Source organism: Rhineura floridana, chromosome 22 (assembly GCF_030035675.1).
Source record: "Rhineura floridana isolate rRhiFlo1 chromosome 22, rRhiFlo1.hap2, whole genome shotgun sequence".
Taxonomy (NCBI): domain Eukaryota; kingdom Metazoa; phylum Chordata; class Lepidosauria; order Squamata; family Rhineuridae; genus Rhineura; species Rhineura floridana.
In genome coordinates this window covers 19,331,763-19,354,499 of record NC_084501.1, presented here as the reverse complement: position 1 = coordinate 19,354,499, position 22,737 = coordinate 19,331,763, and the positions used below count along the sequence as shown (strand labels likewise).

General features: G+C 46.4%; 2 protein-coding genes across 2 annotated transcripts in view; one reads left to right on the top strand and one right to left on the bottom strand.

Moving 5' to 3' along the window:
- Positions 1-22,737, top strand: part of SDHC (succinate dehydrogenase complex subunit C) — a 59,386-nt gene that overhangs the window by 23,129 nt on the left and 13,520 nt on the right. The window lies entirely within an intron of this gene.
- Positions 1,068-22,145, bottom strand: MPZ (myelin protein zero). Its single transcript, XM_061606018.1, has 6 exons — positions 21,985-22,145; positions 10,398-10,564; positions 8,845-9,058; positions 7,922-8,057; positions 6,383-6,440; positions 1,068-3,725 (listed from the first exon to the last, which is right to left on the bottom strand). Exons 1-6 carry the CDS (start codon positions 22,055-22,057, stop codon positions 3,621-3,623), a joined length of 753 nt encoding a protein of 250 aa, XP_061462002.1. The 5' UTR covers positions 22,058-22,145; the 3' UTR covers positions 1,068-3,620.

The window sequence follows — 22,737 nt, the reverse complement described above, 5'->3', positions numbered from 1 at the left end:
GGATGAGGAGGTACAGAACATGCTTATCAAATTTCCAGATGATACATACAGAAACCAGTAATGATTTGAAATGAATGCTGATGAAAGTGAAACAGGAAAGCACAAAAGCAGGACTACAGCTGTGTGGCTTGCAGCCTGTGCTACCTCCACCACCGCTGCGTACCCTGCCTGCTTGCCCACTGGTCTTTACCACCATGCCCCACTCCAATGTCACATAACATCCTGCTAGTGTGAGGGCTTACAATTTTATGATATAGGAAGATCACACACCCTTCACCCTGAGGTCCCAGGACAGGTGGCAACAATCTAAAATACATCATTAATACACCATTTAAAATAACTTACAATCACAAAAGTAGGGTGGGTCCTACAAATATTTTTATGGGTTTGGGGATTGAGATAGATGATTTCTGTGAGTACCCTTCTAGGTTCTGATTTGGAACCCTGCACCTGGAGGTGGGCTCTGCAACGGAGAAACCTGCTCCACAGGTCAGGTGAGTCTCTTTTGCTAGTCTAATAGAGTGGCCAGGTGAGTTAATGGGTCTGTCAAGTGCCCATTAACTGGACCACGGAGATCCCGTTGTTATTGAAACTCTTCAGGAGAGAGCCCCCCTCCCGCCCTAAGAGAGGCTTGTATTGTTAGTTGAGTCTGAGAAAAAGCTGCGAACAGAAAACAAGGCAGAGAGGCTGGCTCCCTACACCATGGATTTAGGATGCCTCCTATTATGCTCCAAAACCGCTGTAAAAGCGGAACAAGCACCACATGAGTGGGGGTTTAGTCTAATTGAAACCACCGCATTAGCGAAGCACCGTAAAGCAGGGCCCTACTGTAGACATGACTAACTTAGGTTCATTAATTTCAGTGGGTCTATTCTGAATAGGGTTTAGTTGAATATAACCCATGGTGTGGATGTGATCTTGGCTTGCCTTTGGGAAGGCCAAATTATATGCCCTCAAGGGGCTGGATTTGACCTGAGACCCTCTCGATGTCAGCCTCTGCTTTAAGCACATTTCATCTGCTCACTTACAACAACAGGATTCCTAGGACAAAAAAAGAGACCGTCTCAGTACAGAAATGTCAGTCTTTTTATTAACTTTTTTTAATTATGTCAATTTTTTTTGGTTGTTGCTGCTGATTTTGAGAGAATGTACACAAAGTTGAGAAAAGCCCCACTACCCCCCCAAAAGGAAGTGACATAATACATCATAGATAACATTAAAACCAAAACACCAAACAGAAATGCACTTGAGTCTTCCATGTAGAAAGTGTTGTGTGTGTCTGTGTTATGGACTGCTATATACATATCTATGGAGACAAATCTGCTTGCTAGGCCCTGCCATAAGCTGATGCTGTTAGATTTCTCTGCTCGCAATTAAAAAGGGAGATTCTGAAGGGAGTGCACATATGATAGGGTAGCGGGTGCCGTAGTTTGTCCAAGCACAAGTAACAAGATGGCGTGGGACCTGTGCCTCAACAGTATGGCATTTTCTTGGCCTAGCAGAACTATTGCCCCCAGAATTTCGGGCGGCCATTGGTTTGTTTTGGAACCTGTTGTCTTGGGCAACAGGACTTAATCTGAAAATGGAGAAGAACAAATCATACACACACAAAAATAAGGACAGGGAAAATGACAGACTGAGGCCTCAACATGAAGAGATGTTAACCGTGTGACGTCATGTGGCATTCGATCACAGGGGAGAGAGAGAAGAGGGGAGAAAGACTTAACAGAAATATATCAGTGGTTAATAATACTAATAACCCTCCTGTGGATTGGAAAGCATCCTATAAGGTTTAACCGCTGTCGAAAGGGCTTGTCCTAAGGATGGCTTCATTTCCCTTGAAGGATTAGTGATGATGCAAAACGAACCAGAACATCAATGAAGTGGCAGGAAATGAAATCATGGAATGTGGTGTTACTTTTGAGAAAGGATGTGTGGAAATCTGCCTGAGACATTTTTGTGATCAAAAACCCTTTTGGCTCTCCTCAGACATTGTGCCCCAAACCTTCACAATTTGCCTAGAATTTCGCTTTGGGCAAACTTTGGTGACCTCCCAGAGATGGGCGAAGCCCCCTCCCTGTGGGATTTCGGTGGTGTTTTCTCCCGAAATTCCTCAGATGCTTCACTCAGACAAGGAACCCCTGAATTTGTCTGAAGCAAAATTCCATGGAGAACAGGTAGTACCTTATTCTATCGATACCCCTGAGGTGTGCTTTTTTGTGGGGATTGGGGCAAAGAAAGCTTGTGCTTGACTGCAAAAGTAGGCAGAGATGGAGTACCAGCAAAATATTACGTTGCATTTCAGAATATTAATACTTTCACCCATTTCTTTCCTCCGCTGAGCTTAGAGTAACATCAGAATGGGGGCTGAAGTAAACCACCGAGAGTGGGGTGGCATGACCTTACATGAAAGGGAGTTAAACCATCCTTTTGAATCTGAGACATATATATGTAAATTTGGTCCTTGGATTAAAAAGGGGGGGGAAAGGAAAAAAATACACCTGTGCTCAAAACTCCGAGCAGAAGAGGGTTGTGTCACAGCCGTTCACAGCAGTAGAAGATACCCCTTTCTGGGGTTTTGCTTGTCTTTCTTGCCAATGTTTTGGGATTTTTGAGGGAATACTAGAGGGATATTTTGTCTTATCCAGCCCTTGAGGCATTGTATCAGGCCTAGTGACTGATGGGAGTTTGAGCCCTGCAGTTCAGGGTGAACACTCACCCTAAAGGGAAGGCCAGATTTCTGCTAAATCAGAGCATAAACTATCCAACATTAGTCTTACTCAGAGTTGACCCATTGAAATTAACAAGCATGGCTGAGTAGGCCTAAGATGGATATAACCTCCTGTCCACTTTGTGTACGTTTTTGTCTCCCTCTACAGCTTTCTCACGGAGGTCTCTGTGTTACTGTGACCGCACTGGGTGACACGGGAGAGTCACCCGTGCCTCCGAAAAAAAGCTGTAGGGAGTCTTTGTGTTGACTGTAGCAAAGAATGGGTGTCCCGGTGTCACAAGAGGGCAAACCGGTCTGTTTCTGGACTTAAGATAAGAAGAGGCTCCTCGTAAGGGGAAGGGAACCCTAGGCTAGGATTACCCTATCCCCACTTGCCTCTTTATTTTAATGTACACGCAAAGTCCTAGGAGTGATTAATAACGTTAAGTCGCTTAAGTGGGTGTAAACCCCCTGTGCTTTGGATATTACATAGATGATACGAAGGTCTCTCCATCAAGATGAAGGAGAAAAGAAGGACAGAGATTAAGCTGTGTTTTTTTGCTGGCAGGAATATGCCAAAATCCCATCAGCCCCTCACTAGAAGTACATGAAAACATGGCAGGATACAAAACCAAGAGGTCTGGATGAAGAGGAAGAGTATCCCAGGCCTCTCTCCTCAGAAAGTGGAGGGCTGGGATCATCGTATCCCCCACCCTTTTTCAAATCACTTTTCCGAATCACTTTTGATTATGTTCATGAGGGCGTTTTTGAGGCTGTTCTTGCTGGGGGACTTGACGGCGGGCTTGAGGCCTTCGGCATTGAGCTGGTCCCTCTTCAGTTCCATCTCGATGGTCATGACGACCTTTTTCTCGCCCGCCTTCTTCTGGGTACCTTCCCTGCTGGCTAACCGCTATTTCTTATCTTTGCGGGAGTCGCACAGGCCTCCCCTGGATTTCTTCTCGCTTGCCGACTTGGTGAGGCGGCTGTGGTCCAGCATGGCATACAGAACGGGAGGCTGGAGGACCAGAAAGATGGATCCAGCAGGAGAAGATACCATGTGGAAAAAGAGGGGAGGGAAAAAGGAGTCAGTCACAGACAGGAAGTCACAAAGGATGGGCCTACATGTAAGAACATAAGACGGGTGGGGACTCTATGGCCCTCCATGTGTGTACTATTATTGTTTACTGTTACATCTATACAAGGCTTTTTTGTGACAGAGGAATACCAGCACCTCTTTTCTGCGGCCCATGGCCGCCATTTTGTGCTGGCACCCATGGCACTTTTATCAAGGTATGAGTACTGGCACCTCATTTTTTTAACCAAACGAGCACTGCATCTGTATCCCCCTTTCCTCCAAGGAGCTCACGGTGGCATACACGGCTCTCCCCCTCAACAATTTATCCTCACAACCCTGTGAGGTAGCCAAGGCTGAGAGGCATCAACTGGCCCAAGGTCAGCCAGCGAACTTCATGGCCAAGTGAGGATTTGAATCCTGCTGTCCCAGGGCCAACATGCTAACCACTACACTACATTGACTGCATCTCCCATCAGCATGGTCAGTGGTTAGGAATGATGGGAGATGCAATTCAGCAAACATCTGGAGGGCCAAAGGTTCCCCATGCCTGACGTAAGAAGAGCCCTCTTGGATCAGAGCACAGGCCTATTTGTTCAGGATCTCGATTCCCACAGGGAGCAATCAGATGCCTCTGAGAAGCCCGCAAGCAGGACGTGAGCACAAAAGCACTCTCACGTTCCCCAGCATACCCAAGCACATTTGGCAACAGTTGCCATGAACAGGGTACGCTGACGTGGTGACCTCCAAATGCTGGCTGATGGGAGATGGAGTGCAACAACATCTGGAGGGCACCAAGTGGGCCACCCCTGTGGTAAAATAACATCAGGGCTGCATTAAGACAACTGTGAGCCCTCCAGATGTTGCGGAACTACAACTCTCCTCATCCCTGGGCCCATTGGCCATTCTTGCTGGGGCTGATGAGAGTTATCATTTCGCAACATCTGGAGAGCCAAAGTTTCCCCCACACCCATCTTAAGACCAGTCTTAGCCAGAAGGCTAGTCAGGGCCTCCATCACTCCTAAGGGGCCTTCCCCTCACTATTATCTTTGTTGATTGTTCATTCAGCTCCCAGGCAGTCATCTGTGGATGGGAAAGGATGACTTGTTGCTAGGTAACAGCTGCATTCTCCCCCTCCTCCTCTGAAGCTCAGCTACAGCAGGGGTAGTCAACGTGATCTTCCAGATATTGGTGGACTGCAACTCCCATTAGCCCCAGTCAGCATAGCCAACTGTCAGGGAGGATGATGGGAGCTGGAGTCCAGCAACATCTGGAGGGCATCATGTTGGCTACCCCTGAACTACAGGCTCTGAGATTCAGTATGGGGAGGGGGATGATGGATTGCAGTGGCATATTTCTCCTTATCTTAGATCAAGGGTTCCCAAACTGCGATACCTGGACCACCAGTGACTTGCTAGCTTCATTCAGGTGGTCAGTGGCGTGTCTGTAGATTTGTGGTTGAAGATGGGAGACGGCACATCCATCACACTGAATATTCACATTGATTTTTAATTCTATTCTTAATGCTTTTTAAAAAAATTAATATCGTCTTTGGTTGTATTAATGCTTGAATTCGGCAGAATTACACTTGCTACTACGGGGAGAAAAAATCATGAAGTGGTCCGCCAAGTCTCTCAGCCATTTTCCAGTGGTCCTTGGGGCGGGGGGGGGAGGTTTCGGAGCCATTGTCCCAGATTTTTAAGCTCCTGGATATAATGCTGTACCCTTTGCCCATCCTGTACGTTAACAGCCAGTGTAGTGTAGCGGTTCAAGTATTGGACTAGGGCCTGGGGTTCAACTCTCCGCTCAGCTTTGAAGCTCACTGGATGATCACGAGCCAGTCACTTTTCCTCAGCCTCACCTACCTCGCAGGGTTGTTGTGAGGATAAAATCAGGAGGGGAAGAACCACGTTTGCACACCACCTTGAGCTCCTTGGAGGAAAGGTGGGATGTAAATGTAATAATACTGATAATAATAACAGCAGCAACCTGGGACCTTCTGCGTGCAAAGCAGTTGCTCCACCCCTGAGCTACGGCTATGTGGTTTCCTTTTGGCTGGGCTCCAACTCTCATCAGCTGCAACTAGCATGGCCAATGGCCAGGGATCGGACAGCTCCAGCCCTCCTGGCCCTCTGTCCACCCCTGTCTTACCACCTGCTGATTCTTTTGACTAGAGAGCTAATTTGATGTAGTGGTCAGAGTGTCGGACTGTGACCCGGGGAGACCACACTAGGCCATGAAGCTCGCAGGATGTTCACGGGCCAGTCACTTTCTCTCAGCCTAACCTACCTCGCAGGGTCGTTGTGAGGATAAAATGAGGATGGGAAGAACCAGGTCATCACCTTGAACTCCTTGGAGGAAAACTGGGATATAAATGTAATCACAACAACTAATAATACGCATACATACATACAATGCCGGTGGCTTCTGACTGACTCCAGCTTTTTAGCCCCACTGGGGTCACCATCCAGTTTTGTTCTCTTTAAGCCCCTCAGTGACTCTTGGATTGCAAGCTTCCTTGAGCTCAAATAAACCTGTAGTATTAATTCTGTCCCATTTTTTCAGGCATGCTTCTCTCTCTCTCACGCACACACACTCACCTGATGGTGTCTTTTCGAAGAATCCTTGCCCAGCCTCAGTTTCCCTTTCTCCATAAGGCTGAAATATAATGCAATGGAGAAGTGAGTCACTCCCTTTGCACTCACTCGGATGCTTGAACGGTCCTCTGCATCTGTGCAAGCGAGCCCCTACTTCTGGGGAAGAGTGGCCGCTTCGGCACTGTCCTCGCAAAAAGGGCAGAGATTTGCATAAAAATTGCATATGTCAATTTATATGCATAGATGCAACTTTAGAAGTCATTACCATTATTTAATTAGAAATACATATCCCCATAGTGGGGAGAAAGATGGCTTACACACCATATATTTAAAGCCCTAGACTTCCCCCAAAGAATACTGGGAAATGTAGTTTGTTATGAGTGCTGAGAGATGGATGGAGATCCCTATTCCCCTCACAGAGGTACAGTTCCCCAGAGTGGTTTAACAGTCAGTCCCTCTTCCCTGGGAACTTTGGAAATTGGGGGAAGCCGTGACTATTTAATGTGGTATAAGGCTGCTTTAAATGTATACTGCAGATGGGCCAAAGCTGGTATAACACAGTGGGGAAGAGAGCCTGGCTGGGAGTGCGGAGTCTGTGAGTTCAAATCCCCGCTTGTGTCTCCTGGGTGTCAAGGACCAGCTAAAGATCACCCCCACAGGGAGTGGCTCAAGGGTTACGTGCCCTGCCACCTGTGCAGCTGTGAGCAAGCAGCATAGTCCCAAGGAGCCCAGTTGCCCCCCAGCTGGCACTTGTGGACAAGGAAGGGGCTGGCTTGTGCAGCTGTGGCAAGCTGAGCAGGCCCCAGCCAGCTGGGGAGGACTAGCCTCAGAGGGAGGCAATGGTAAACCCCCTCTGAATGCCGCTTACCATGAAATCCTATTCATAGGCTTGCCATAAGTCAGGATCGACTTGAAGGCAGTCCATTTCTGTTTTGCAGATGGGCCTAAATGTGTTTTAAATGTATGGTGTGTATACACAACCTGTGTGATCAGGTGACTTGTGCCTGCTCTATCTGCTGTTCAGGGGTAATAGTTGATGGGCAACTTCAAAACCTTCCCTTCTTAGGGTTCTATCTCTTCAGCCACATTCATATCATACCTTTATTCTGCTGTTATTCCACTTTGAACAGTCATGGGAAGTGAAGCGTGCTGGGAGTTGCTTGGAGATCGGTATCCCCCCCCCCAAGCTCCATTAGCCAGAGTTCCCTGGGAAGAGGGATTGATTATGAGACCACTCTGGTAACTGTAGCTGTGTGAGTGGAATAGGGGTCTCCTAACAATTTTCAGCACCCTTCACAAAGTACACTCCCCAGGATTCTTTGGGAGAAGCCAGGACTGTTTAAAGTGGAATAAAAGTGGAATAAATGTATGGTGTGGATGTGGCCCTTATCAGTGTACGGAACCATCTCAAGATCTCCGAAGGAAGCGTCCTCAGTGCCCTTTGAAAAGCTAGCGGGTAAGGTGAGGGTGTGCATAGTGGCCAAGGTGATGCTCACTGCTTCGGCTCTCCTCCCAGATACACCCCATCCTCCTGTTGATTACCTGAGCCTCCGCTGGAGGGTGGCTTGCCTCCTCAGCCAGCAATACCTGATGAGACAGGCTATCACCAAGACAACAAAGACCACAAGCAGCACACCGCCAATGATGGCTCCCAACACCACGCCATACCTGATGGGCACTAAGAATCAAAAGAGAGGGGATCTGTTAAAAGGTGCAGAAGGCCTTGAATTGGGGCTCCCAGGCACCTCCTGCACCAGAGTGGGGATACTGGAGGGCTGCCCCACCCTTACCCTAAGTGCCTGTCATGTCCAAATCGCCAATCCCTACTCAGTCGCTCTCTCTAGCTCCGCCCAACATTCCATCCCCCCCCCGTCAATCAACTTTCCCCTGGAACTCATGAAACACGCCCCCTTTATTTATTTCCACAAATATTTTGTTCAGGACACTTATCCAGTTGAAGTGGAGAAGAGGCTGCTTCCGCAATGTAGATCTGAACGGGGATTGTGCGTTGTACATGCAGTTGGCCTGGTGGTTGCCTGTGATCTGCTGCATCCAGTCCCATACCCCTTCTCCCAAATTATGACAGTATTTCCAAATCTGCTGTCTTACGCACAATAGTGAAAACACCTTTTCTGCTCCGTAGGGAATGAAAAAATCACAGGCACTAGTAGTGTCCCTTATAACCGTATAACTGAATTCCTTGTCCCCAAAAACATATATTCAGACACCAGAATGGCGTCTGGAAGTGTTCTAGGAGCCGAAACAGATGCATTTAAAATTTGGTGGCAGCCATTTTGAAAGATGGCTTCTAGAAAATCTGTTCCAGACTATGGTGATGTCTACCCAAGGTTTTCTGGTTCTCTTATACGTATACTAGGTGGTTTTGTTGGTTACACAAATCAGAACAGAAATTCTTATGGGACTTTAATGTAAGGTCAGGACTCTCTACAGCTGGGAAGCCTCACCGTGTTCAAAGACGTAGAGTACGACCTGAGATGACTTTCCCACGATGTCAGGTGGGTTCTTGACATCACAGGTAAAGGTGCCATTGTCCGTGTACTCCAGGTCATGGATGACGATGGAACCATCTTTCCACCGGGGGTTCCCGATCCACTCAATGCGCTCCTTGAAGGTCCCTATGTTGTCTATGTAAGGCTGGCCTTTGGCGTAGTGAAATATCTAGGGTGGGGTGAGATTATGGTCAGAAGGAATAGCTATGCCCTTGGGGAAGGGCCATAGCTCCGTAGTTAAGAGCATCTGCTTTGCGTGCAGAAGGTCCACGGTTCAATCCCAGGCACCTCCAGACAGAGCTGGGAATGTCCCCAGTCTGAAACCCTGGGGAGTCACTGCCAATCAGTGTTATCAATAACGCTCTGACTTACTGAAGGTGCTTTCATTTGTTCATGCCCTTGTCAATCACTTTCAAAATTAATATGAGAACTGAAACACAGCCAACCTGCAAAATTTGCCCTTTTAACATTTTTGCAGTGGAGTCCTCCAGCCAAGCACTATATACAAAAATGCATATGCAGAGGTAAAGCATGCCTAACAATGCACGCACTTGTGCAAACAACACACACAAATGCATCGTATTAGGGGGGGACAACTGCTTTGCAAATAGGCATATATTAGGCAAAATTGCATGCAAATGTGTGCGTATTAGGGAGACATTTCCATAAAATGCTGATGAATTTTCAGGAGGACTTTTAAAATCATTATACTTCACCAACTGGCAGTATACAAATATAATAAATAAATAAACTAATGTGGAAACATGGACAACCGGACTTAAAATTGGACAAATGAGTAACAGAGAGAAGCCAAAATGGGCAGATTTGTCTGCCACAGGAAAGGGAGCAAGATGGGCGTATTTGGCCTCAGCATCAGCTCTGCCCAGGTAGCAGCTCTTTCGGGTTCCTCAAGTGTATCAGAGCCAACAGGTGATTGAGGAGGGAGAGATACGGGAGTGCAGGGGCTCTTCATCAGCTCTGCTAAAGGACCATACACTTGTGGCTCTGCTCTTTTAAATTGTTCTACTGTCGTTTCAAGAACTCTGAAACTAAGAATGGGCGCCTGCGTTGGCTCTTTTTCCTCCTCCCTCCTCCTCTCTTTTTCCTTTTACACTGTGGTCAGGGACAGTCTTATCACTGATTTTTCCCCTTTATTTCTGCAATATACAACATCAGAATATATGTACGTATAAAATTACCATAATAATACAATTTGTTCAATATATGTATACAATCACAAGACATAGAAAAAAAGACCTTGTCTCTACAGAGTTCCTAATAAAATATATGGGTCCATTGTACTTTGTGGCACCAATAATTAATAAAAAGGCATCATTTTTAGATAAATTGATTGTTCAGTTGTCTCCTCGCATCCTAACCAGATTTGTCAACTTCAGTTGTTAAAATATCACTGATATTTAAAAGCCTCTCTTGGTCTTTTACCACCCCCGTCTTCTTCAGCTGAACAGCAAAGAGTAAAAAGGCTTCAAATAAATAACATCTCTTACTGAAACACTGTCTCTGGCATTTTCCGGCTGAAAGTGCCAAGTGATGGAAATGTCATTGGAGATCCATTCCCTAGACCAGAAGGAGCAAGAAAGTGTAACCTTGGATCCCACCGTGCCATGGACTTCTCGGTCTGTGTAAACGTGGATGGCCAAAGTTGGAGTTAGCACTGCAAAGGAGAGACAACAAGAGAAGCGTCTTGAGCTTGGTTTTTTCCTCCTCCCTCTACAACCCTTTTTCCTTTTGTGATGTGTCTTTTGGATTGTATGCCTGAGGGCAGGGAACATCTTATCATTGACATTTGTAAGCTGCTCTGGGAGTCTCTTCTTTTCCACTAAAGGCTGTGTACCCACCAGACATTTAAAGTACATGGCTCTCCCCAGAGAATCATGGGAACTGGAGTTTACCACTTCAGAACTACAGTTCTCAGCACCCTTAACAAACTTAAGTTCCTAGGATTCTTTTGGGGAAGTCATGTGTTTGAAATGTGCTTTAAATGTGTGGCGTGTATGCAGCTAAACAGTAGGGCAATTTTAATAAATAAATAAATAAATAAGAACCTAAGAAGATCCCTGTTGGATCAGCCCAAAAGTCAATCTAGTCCAGCATCCTGTTCTCACAACTGCCAACTGAACACCTATGGGGAGCCTGCAAGCAGGACCTGAGCGCAACAGCAATTCTCCTCACTTGGATTCCGTCAAGAATAGCTAAGCTTGGGCTAAGAGAGGCCAAAGTAGAATGGCTCAACCAGAGGGCATTATGGGGGTTTTGTTGCAAAGAGCTCCCAGATACTCTGTGCTGGGAAAGCTCAGGTTGCCAGCCAGCTGCAGACTGTTATTCTTAGGGGGAGGTAGCTGAGCCTTAACTGCTTCCTGATGTCAGAGGCAAGAAGTCTGGGTGCTGTAAATCAGAGACTGTCAACTTTCCAGCCTATTTCACCTTCAGAGAACGGGTCTGGTTTGGATTAGCTAACTGGCCCCCTCCCTGTTGCCAGCTAAACCCCATAAAATAAAAGGCGATTGTTCAGGTAGTTGTTCCCCCCAATTCCATCTTGACCCGCCTATGGGCTTCTGTGGCCCCTCAGGGAACCAGGCTCGTATTACCTTGAAGTGAGTATCAGCTCAGCTAGTAAGCTTTGCTGTGTTCCCTTTGCCTGTTTGCATCTCTCACTGTGTTACATAAATGGTTGTCTATGCCTAACCCCGGTGAGGGCATTTGGCTTTAAAGGATATTATATGCTGCTTCCTTTATATATGCACCCTTACCCTTTTTTTTTGTTATTTGGGGCTTTGGCTCTAAATCCAGTCCTTGACCATGATGCTACTGATTGTTATTCCAGGATAACATACTAGAGCAAGGAATTTAACGAGAGTCCTGCTCTTGGGGGTTCCTCGTAGTGCTCTGAGTTCACTTACTCAGAGTGGAAAGCTAATTAAAGGGAGGGTGGCAGTCTACCTACCTTGCAGGGTTGGCATTGGTTGTAGCTCAACCCTGGGAAGGTGAGTTTGCCCAGGAGCAGTTGCCCAAGGGGTTGGGATTGTTCTCGGAAGCAAAGATGTCTGGGGGTTAAAGACCCTAAGGGGTGTCTTTGACAGATTCCTCCCAGTAATTGCCATTCAGAGGCATACTGTTTCAATAAAAATAGTTGTAGGACTCATGTTTGATGATAAAGCCAGGATCCCAACTGTGCTAGCCTGAGACTGTGCCTCTCCCCGCCCTGGCTTCTCATCTTGGAGCAGAGCTGAGTGCACTGATGCAATTTTAGCTGATGATCTCTTACCTACTCAGGAATGCTGTGTGGTTGTTATGTGCCTTCAAGTCGATTACGACTTATGGCGACCCTATGAATCAGTGACCTCCAAGAGCATCTGTCATGAACCAGCCTGTTCAGATCTTGTAAAGTCAGATCTGTGGAATCAATCCATCTCTTGTTTGGCCTTCCTCTTTTTCTACTCCTGTTTTCCCCAGCATTATTGTCTTTTCTAGTGAATCAGGTCTTCTCATTATGTGTCCAAAGTATGATAATCTCAGTCTCATCATTTTACCTTCTAGTGACAGTTCTGGTTTAATTTTTTCTGACACCTAATTGTTTGTCTTTTTCGCAATCCATGGTATCCGCAAAGCTCGCCTCCTACACCACATTTCAGACGAGTTGATTTTTCTCTTATCTGCTGTTTTCACTTTCCAACTTTCACATCCATACATAGAGATCGTCCTGACTTTGGTGTTCAGTGATACATCTTTGCATTTGAGGACCTTTTCTAGTTCTCTCATAGCTGCACTCTCCAGTCCTAGCCTTCTTCTGATTTCTTGACTATTGTCCCCATTTTGGTGAATGACTGTGCCGAGGTATTGATAATCCTTGACAAGTTAAATGTCCTCATTGTCAACGTGAAAGTTACATAAATCTTCTGTTGTCATTATTTTTGTCTTTTTGACGTTCAGCTGCAGTCTTGCTTTTGTGCTTTCCTCTTTAACTTTCATCAGCATTCGTTTCAAATCATTACTGTTTTCTGCTAATAGTATGGTATCATCTGCATATTTTAAATTATTGATATTTCTCTCTCCAATTTTCACACCTCCTTCATCTTGGTCCAATCCTGCTTTCCGTATGATATGTTCTGCATACAGATTAAATAAATAGGGTGATAAAATACACCCGTCTCACACCCTTTCTGATGGGGAACCAATCGGTTTCTCCATATTCTGTCCTTATAGTAGCCTCTTGTGCAGAGTATAGGTTGCGCAACAGGACAATCAGATGCTGTGGCACCCCCATTTCTTTTAAAGCATTCCATAGTTTTTCATTATCTACACAGTCCAAGGGAATGCTAAAGTGATTGAATTATCGCCAATTACTGTTGCTGTGAATAGTCCTTGTGCTTACTGTGCCGATGATTAAATCTCTAACTGAATTGTCACAGACTAGTTTATCTTTTTGCATTCCATTGCCATTTAACTCCAGCCTTTAAATCCCTTCCCATCTTCCTCCCAACTGAGAATTACAGTTCACGCTTCTCATGAAGTGGACTCTAATCCCCAAAAGTTTATGCCATCTCAAATTTGTTCGCCTTGAAAGGGCCACAGTAGTCTTTGTAGGTTCCGCCTGTGATCATCATTAATCACTTCTTATTGATGTCTACATGGGAAGCTAGCTTATACTGAGTTAAACAGCAGAAGGTGGCATGCATCCAAAAGGGGAAGAAAAGAAAAGAAAAGGGGGGGAACCCAAAATGCTTGAAAAAATGTTTTGTGGTCATTTATCATTTTGAGCAGATTTGCTAGAAAAGAATATTTTAGACCAGTTCATCCCCTGACGATGGCCAAATTACTGAGTGGCCGAAATGCATTGGGCTTTTGTTATTTTTTCAAGCATTTTGGGTTCCCCCCCTTTCCCCCTTATACTGAGTTAGGCCACTGGTCCATGTAGCTCTACACGGACTGGAAGTGGCTCTCCTGGGTTTCAGGCAGGGATCTTTTCCCCAACCCTACCTGGAGATGCTAGGAATTGAACCTTGAACTTTCTACATGCAAAGCCCTGGGCTCCTGCTGGGAGGAAAGGCGGGATATAAATCAAATAATGCAGCAACATGGGTGGTGTGTGTGGGGGGGTTGCCTGGGAGGGTGGCTCCTGCTCTGCGATCCATGCCAGCATTGTGTTAGGGGATGCATGGTCCATGAGCCGATGTTAGCATGGAAGATGGAGTGGGAGCTACATCTACCCATCCCCAGCAGCAGGGGCCCCTCTCAGCCATTGGGGCCCTTGGACAGTGCCCAACCTGGCTGCCCTCTGGTGCTGGGCCTGCCTGCTTTCATTTAATTGATTTTGAGCCTACATGTCAGGATAGAAAGCCCTCAGAAACTGAATTACAACACATTTTGAAAAATGGTAAAAAAATCAACCCATAAAAGCGCTAAACAATATGCATGTATAGTTAAAATAACAGATAATGTAGCATCATCTGAACAAGCCTCCGTTAAAAGCACTGTATGCCCAAATGAACCCAAAGCAGACTGCAAGACAGACATCTTTAAAGTCCTCCTAAAGGGCATACATAATTCCCAGGGCAGATATTCCAAAAATGTGGGATTGCCAAGGAACACGGGAAGCTGCCTTATACCGAGTCAGACCTTCTTGTCCAGCAAGCTCAGTACAGTCCACACTGACTGGCAGGGCTCTCTAGGGTTTCAGACGGGATTCTTTCCCAGCTTTATGTGGAGATGCCGGGGACTGAAGCAGGAAGCCCCTGTATGCAAGGCACATGTTCTACACCGAGCTGCAGCCTTTCCCTTGCGATGAAGACCCCTTCTACCAAGGCTAGTCGAGTTAATTTGGTATGTGCATCAGTTTATGCCACAAGGGACTCCTTCCACCCTCCAGCAGTAAAAAAACAACACAATAGTAATCAATAAAAACCCATAAGTATTTTCCTGCATGACACTCAAAATCAGCGGCCAAAGGCAGCCACCTCACTCTCCCTAATGGTAGGGCCGGCTACAAGCGGGACGCTTAACACACTCTAGAAATGAGGTTGCCTGGAGAAATGCCTGGCCCTGTCATATGCTTCCTCTGGCCTGGAGGGTGAGAGGCAGCCAGGCAGACCCAAGTGGGGCAGTAATTCCAGGGCCCCATAGCACGAGGTGGAGGTGTACACAGCTTTTTTGTTTGCGAGGAAGAGTACACAGCACTCTCCTTCTTGAAAATGGCCCAGTGTGACCGGTTTCTCTGTGCAACTTTGTTTGCTACTTCCGCCCCCTCATCCATCCATCCGTAGCGTAGGAGGTTCCTTCTGCAGAAGCTAGTTGTGGTCCACCAACCCCACCAAAAAGGGCTGAAGAACATTGCTGAGCTACCCAGAAGCCTCCGGGGTGACATTTTGAGTCAAAGAGGGGCATTGTGTGCCACACAATCCCGTCCTTTTGTTGTTCCACCCCCAGGGCGCAAATTCCAACACCCTGGGGCGATTTCCCTGAGCTGGGAGATTTGCTCTTTTTTGAAGAGTGACCAGCTGTAAGGCGTTGCATTGAAACAGGCCTGCAAATTGTGCGAATGCATCAGATCCAGGCTGATTTCTATCAGTGGATATTAACCATGGCGACTAAATGGAGCTTCCATTTTCAGAGGCAGTGTATCCCTGAATAAGCAATTGCTGTGGGACAAATGGCAGGGAAAAGGCTACCCCCTTCATGTCTTGGTTGTGGGCTTCCCAGGTTCATTTAGAGGGACGCAGTGGGGATCAGGATACAGGATTAGATGGACCTTTCCTCTGGTTCAAGAGGGCCAACACATTTTTATAGGTCTCTCTGTAGAATGTTTAAAAGGAGAATCCTGTACGTGGATACCTGAAAGTAAATTCACTTACAGATGAAGTGCATTCATCCTGATTTGTTTATTGGGTTATGAGGTTATATAATGCTGCCTCAAGCAATTGTTAGCCCACACCTTCCGGTGTATGTTCCCATCACTTTCTTTAGGTTATTTATTTATTTATTAGCTTTATATCCTGCACCTTCCTCAAAAGGAGCCCAGGGCAGCAAATATATACATACTAAAATGATACAATTAAAACTTCGGAAAACAGTTAAAAACAGCATTCTAAAAACACTGTGGTGGCTGGCGGCGCCATGTGAGTGGGGAAGAGGAATCCACTCTGGGTTTTAGTCTGACCGTAGCATGTTGGGCAGCTCCTTGAAAGTCTGGACTAAAACCTGGAGCGGATTCCACTGCCCCACTGACATGGAGCCATCAGCTGCCATTTTAAAAATCAGCTACCAGTGGCAGCATGCCCAACAGGGCCTCCCCTGCTGATCAAAGGGCCTGAGGTGCTTGATACTAGGGAAAGTGCTCTTTCAGGTGCTTGGGTCCCAAGCCATTTAGGGCTTTATGTGCTAGTACCTTGAATTAGGCTCTGTAGGTCATTGGCACCCAGTGCAGTGCTCTCAAGACCAGGAACACATAGTCGCATCAGGCTGTCCCATTTACCAAGCTAGCAGCCACATTCTGCACTAGCGGTAGCCTCCAGACTGTCTTCAGGCTATGGTCTGAAGGCACATGAAGCCAGCACCCTGCTGAAGCTAAGCAGGGTCAGGTCTGGCCAGTGCCTGGATGGGAGACCACTTAGGAACCATATGTAAGCCACCGTGTGTTTCTAGCATGGAAAAAAGGTGGGGTATAAATGTAATAAATAAATAAATAAATAAATAAATTCAAGGGCAGCCCCACGTAGGGCACATTACAGTACTCCAGGTGGGAGGCCAGCAGAGCATGGACAATGGAGGGCAGGCTGTCCCGATCCAGGAACTGTCCTAGCTGGTAAACCAGCCTAAGCTGCGCATAAGTTACCCATTGAAGCCACTTGAGACTCCAGTGACAAGCTGGAATCCAGGAGTACTCCCAGACGATGAATGTGTTCCTTCAGGGGGAGTACAACCCCTCCCAGAACAGGTCGTATACCTAATTCCCAGACATGGGAGTCGGGAACCACCCACCCACAGAACTTCTCTCGTATAAGTATTCAGCGGCAGTTTTTTGGCCCCCATCCAGTCCATCACATCTGACCAATACCTTTGCAGCCTCTCCTGACTGCAGTGGAACGGAGAGACAGACTGCGTGTCATCAGCATACTGATGATGATGCCATGCTCCAAATCCCCAGATCATTTTATTATTTATTATTATTTGTTAAGTTTGTGAGTCGCTTTTCTTCCCAAAAGTGAACCCAAAGCGACTTGCAATCAATGAAAAAGTTAAAAACAGTATAAAAACTTAAGCAGAACAAAAAGCTAAAAACACATCAATATAACAGCGGTGGAACAGCCCACCCCCTAAAAGAAAGGGGTACCACATCAAGAGCCCCCCAAAAGCCCTCCAAGATTAGGAGCCAAATGCCTGGGAGAAAAGAAATGTTTTTGCCTGGATGACAGCTCCCAACGGTTTCCTATAGATGTGGAACAGCCAGGGCCAGGGCCAGAGAGCAGCCAGGTCAGGCCCTGGCCAAGGGCCCCTGGGTCCCAGAGGAGCCCCTGATTAACGTCTCCTTAGGGTGGGTGGGTAGCGCTCCCATTCCGCATTCCGCGGCAGGGAACACATAGCAGACAGAATGGGACCTCATCTAAAACGTGTGGAGCCACATAACAATCTCCTGGTACTACTTTCTGGTAGTGGCCTTGCAGGCAGGAGCGGAACCACAGCAGTGCAGCACCTCCAGGTCCCTCCTCCTTCAGCCACTCCAAAAGAACAACTTGGTCAATAGTGTCAAAAGCCACTCGGAGGTCAAGGAGAACAAACAGGTTCACAGTACCCCTGCCTCTCTCTCAATAAAGGTCATCAATCAGGGTGCCCAAGGCAAAAAGTCTGGGGGGTGGGGGTGAGGAGAGGATTTGTTGCACAAGAGTGCCAAATCAACTTTCATTGTACAGCTGGAACTTGCCATAATCTCACCTCCAAAACAAATGACACTCACAAGATTGCAACCTAATGGATTTCCCCATCAGCTGCACAGCGGAAATTTGACACACATAATCCAATGAACCCTTTCTCTTGTGAAATGGGGGGCGGGATGTGAAGTGTAACCCCCCAAGAAGATGAAGGTATTACCAGACAACCCCCACAAACTAAAATTGCATAGCTCAAAACCCACCAATCAGGGGGACGGGCTGTAGTTTAATGGCAGAGCGTGCAAAAGGCTCTCAATTCAGTCCTCAGCATCTCCAGGTAGGGCTGGGAGAGAAATCCTGAACAGCCACTGCCAATCAGTGTGGGTAATAGAGCTAGATGCACTAAGCATCCAACTCGGCGGACGACAGCTTCCTATGTTGGAGAAGGGCCATAGCTAGGTGGGAAAGCATCTGCCTTGCATGTAGATGGTCCCAGGTTCAATCTCCAAAGATGGGAAAGGCTCCCTGTATGAAATCCTGGAAAACTGCTGCCGGTCAGTGTAGACAACACTAAGCACGAGTATGGACCAATGGTTTGACTCATTGCAAGGCGCAGCTTCCTACATTTCTTTTAGTTATACACTGCTGATTCCCCTGCACACCCTGCTGCTTTATTTTATTTTAGTTATTTAAAATATTTATTTAGCCCATTGCTTTGTCTCGATTGCACTGCGTGCCCTAAGCGATTTTTACTGCATGTGTAGTAAATAATCCCGAGACCTTCTGCAGGCAAAGGCTCCACCGCCGAGCTTTGGCTTGCGCAGGCAGAAGAAAAGAAAAGCAGGCAATCTTAGACCTTTGGAAAATAAGGGCAGAGCATGGGAGGCTATGATCACATATAAGTGTAACTTATCAGGTCCAGGTTGATCGGGGGGGGGGGGGTGCTGGTGGTGAAATGCCTTACTTTGCCTTGCACGCAGACGCCCCCTCCGATATTGATTTTCCGAAAGAAAATGGGAAGAGATCCCAGAGCAATACAAAATATATTACCTTGTCCTTCTAATGCACTTCTCTGTTGAGAGGGAAGCAAGCTAAGTTATGACTGTAATAGCTTTGTGTCGTGTTGCTTTTTAAATGCTGTTATTTGAGCAGTTTTTGTCCCTATGCCAGATTTGCTTTTGTTTTACAATCCCTGTCCCCAACCCCAACCCCATTGATTAAATTCTGTATATTCCAGCCATGATTCTCTTATTCTGTATATTAGCGATTTTCAGTCCAGAATGGGCTAGATCCAGGTTAGTCTCCGTTCCACTTCCCTGGGAGTAAGCTCCACTGAATTCAGTAGCACTTACTTCTGAGCGGACACGATTAGGACTGCATTGTAAAGTCTGGATCCAGCCCATTGTTTATTGTTGTTGTTATTCATAATAAAATACTGTATTGAAATAATTATTCTTATTATAATAATATAATAACTTGATGTTGTTACAAAGAGTTTTTTTAAACGTTAAAGACTAACTATTTATTTATTTATTATGAAATTGGTTAATCTTTGATGTTTTTGCTGCAACAGATTAGACACAGTTACCCCTTTGGAAGTAATAATATAGAACTTCCTAAGACACTGCTTTCCCATCATTGGTGCCTTTGCCTCATCATCAGAAGCCATTTCACCAATCCCTACCCTCCTCTCAGACCTATCTGCATACCTAGCACCCAACACAACTCAAAATAAGGAAAGGTTCAAAGAGGAATGTGGAAGGTACAGAGGCGGACCCCACCTATCACAGCAAACTCATTGCACACTGCTGTTACTTGGTGGGCAAATTGCTTCGAGGTTTGGGAAAGCCTTCCAGATGACCTGCTAATTGAGCATTCATCTTGATTTGTTTTGCAGGGAGATTCGACGATGTTGGCTGTTTATTGAGCATTCATTCTGATTTGTTTGTGGGGAATTTAGATGTTGTGTGAAAGCAAGTTTTATCCCACACTTTCCAGTGAATTTTCCTATGACTTTCCTTATTGCCGAAAGTCTAGTCTTTTGGGGAAGCGGGTTTGTTGTGCAAGACTTCCCAAAATTAGAATTGTGCAACCTGAATTTGCCAGTACATGTTTGAATCCCACCTGAACATAGTGATAATCTGGATGCGCTGACTACAGAACAAACCATCATATATGGACAAATCCGGGTTGCACAATTGTAGGAGATTGGGAGATCTTGTGCAATAAATCGACTCCCCACAAAAAGATAAGTATTTTTGTGCAATAAGGAAAGTGAGGGGGGATATGCACTGGAGAGCACAGAACAAAGCGCTTGCTTTCATACAATATGTCATTCAGTCTCCTGGCAAACGAATCAGGACAAATGCTCAATAAACAGGTCATCTGGAAGCACCCAGAGGTTTTAAGCTTTGAAGTCTAAATAGTTATGGATCATACCTAATGCTAATGCCAGAGAATGGTTGGTTGGTTGGTTTGATTCATGTCCCTTCCCAAATACCAGCTTATCTGTGGAGCAGCCCTCACTCTTGCTCAGTTAAAGCCACATTACAAACCACACTGTGGGCCACACACTGCAATCAACATGGGGCGCCCAAGCAAAGATTCCCCCAGAAATGGATAAGCACTAGGTATAGGACTGAGTCAATGCACAATTCATCTGCAGAACTCTCTGCCATATTATTTTTATATTTCTTAAGTGCCCTTCACTATAATCTTCCAGGGCAGGTTACATCATCATAAAAATACAGGGTTGTATCCAATATTAATCCTTCTCAGGGTAGACCCATAGAAATGAATTAATATGACTAATTAACATGATGAATTTCAAAGGATCTCCTCTTAGGCTGTATACATACCATACATTTCAAGCACACATACACCCACCCCCAAAGAATCATGGGAACTGTAATTCACCCCTCACAGAGCTACAGTTCCCAGCACCTTTAGCAAACTATGGTTCCCAGGTTTCTTTGGAGACGGGATGTGCTTTAAATGTATGGCGTGTATGCAGCCTATGAAGACCTGAAGTTGGTTACCGCCCATAATCTTAACATCAGTTACTTTAAAAAAAAAAAAAGGGCAACAATTTAAAAAAAAGGATTAGACAAAATCATGGAGAATCGGTCTATCAAGGGCTATACAGCATGACAGCTAAATGGGTCCTTTGCTGACATAATTAGAAAATTACCAGATTCTGGGGAATCTGACAACATGACTGGTGCTGTGTGAATAAAATGTATTTATGAGATTTGAGGAGAATAAGGCTATTGCTGGTTCTTGGCAATCATAGCTAATGGTGAAACCTCCACATTCAGAGGCAATCTATCTCTGAATACCATGTGTAAGGGAGGGTCAGAAAAGAGAAAGCCAACGCCTTAATGTCCTTCTGTGGGAACATTTGGCTGGCTGCTACTGGTGGCAAACTTCTAGAATAGAGCAGGGAGGAGTATCTGTGGACCCCCCTCCCGATGTTGTCAGACTCCAGCTCTTGTCAGCCCCAGCCGGCATGACCAATGGTCAGGGATGATGGGAGTCATAATCCAGCAACGTGTGGACAGCCACATTCCTGGTCTAGATGGACTGGTAAGATGTTCTTAAGACATGGCTACCCTATGCAACAGCCAAGGCAGCATTTGAACACAGGTCCACCCAACAGTCCAGCGATCCATCCTGATTGGACCAATGAATTAAATCAAAATTACAGAGGAGGGCAGGTTCACTCAATGGCTACATTAGCTGAGATGGCAAAATAGAACCTCCTCATTCGGAGGCAGTCTGCCGTCGAGACACCAGGGGAGGGCTTCCCAGGAGCATCTTGCTGGCTGCTGCTGGAGGCACGGGGTTGGAACGAGCAGGGCTCTTTCTTGTACTCACAGGGACGCTTGTCTCGAAGATTAGAAGGATGATTAAGGGAAGTCATGAAGATGACCTTCTGAATATCTGAAGGGCTGCCACGTAAAAGATGGAGCGGAATCGTTCTCCATTGCTCCAAAGGGCAGGACTAGAAGCAACAGGTGGAAAGGAAAGGAATGCAGATTTCGGCTAAACATTAGCAGAAACAGTGGGGCAGTGTACGGAGCTCTCCTTCATTGGAAGTATTTAAGGAGAGGTCGAGCAGCCCCGTCAGAGACACTTTCAATTCCTGCACTGATCCAGTGGGGTCAAACTAGATGACCTCTAGGGTCCCTCCCGACTCTGAAAGCCAACTTACCCATTGTCGAAACCAGCACCGTGAGCAGAAGAAGGGCGACTCTCTCCCTCCCCAAGCTGCCTGGGGACCCCATGGCTTTGTGGTTACTGTACAATCCCGAGCTGCATGGAGGGGATGAGCTGGCAGCAGGGACGGCGATTCCTTTCCAAAGGATGCCTCGGAGGGTGGCACTCTTGGTTTAAGAACCGGGCCAGCCTTGGGATGCCATCTTGGCAGAAACTGGGAGCCAATGGGAGCTTGGCATTCGCCTTCGTGGGGGGGCTTTTGAGCCAAGAAGGGGGAAGAAGGGACCAGAGAGGAACAAAAATGAAAAGGGGGCATTTATGACCGCTCGCTCCTGAAATGTTGTTCAACACGCTCCGGCGGCATAGATGGGCAAAACAGCAGCCATTGTCCAGCTGCATTCTTGGCTGAGGTGTAGGCGATGCCACGGCCTCCAGGAGGAATGCAAAGCTGGTCCAGAGCGCCAGGCGAGAGGTGGAGGGTCTTGGTCAAAGGCCTGCGTCTGCCTTCGACCTCCCAAAGGACAATTCTCAGCAAAGCCGCAGCCTACATCGCCATAGCGACCCACTGGAAAACATTACTAGGAGCCACAGTAGATTACTGGCATAGAAAAACATGGTCCCCGCCTTTTATGGAAAAGATGATGGTCAGATGGAGAGTATCCCAAGGCATCACCAAAAAAGATAATTTCTATGAAACCTGGTACCCGTCCATAATCTATGGAAGTCAGAAGGAACATGGCAGGGAGCC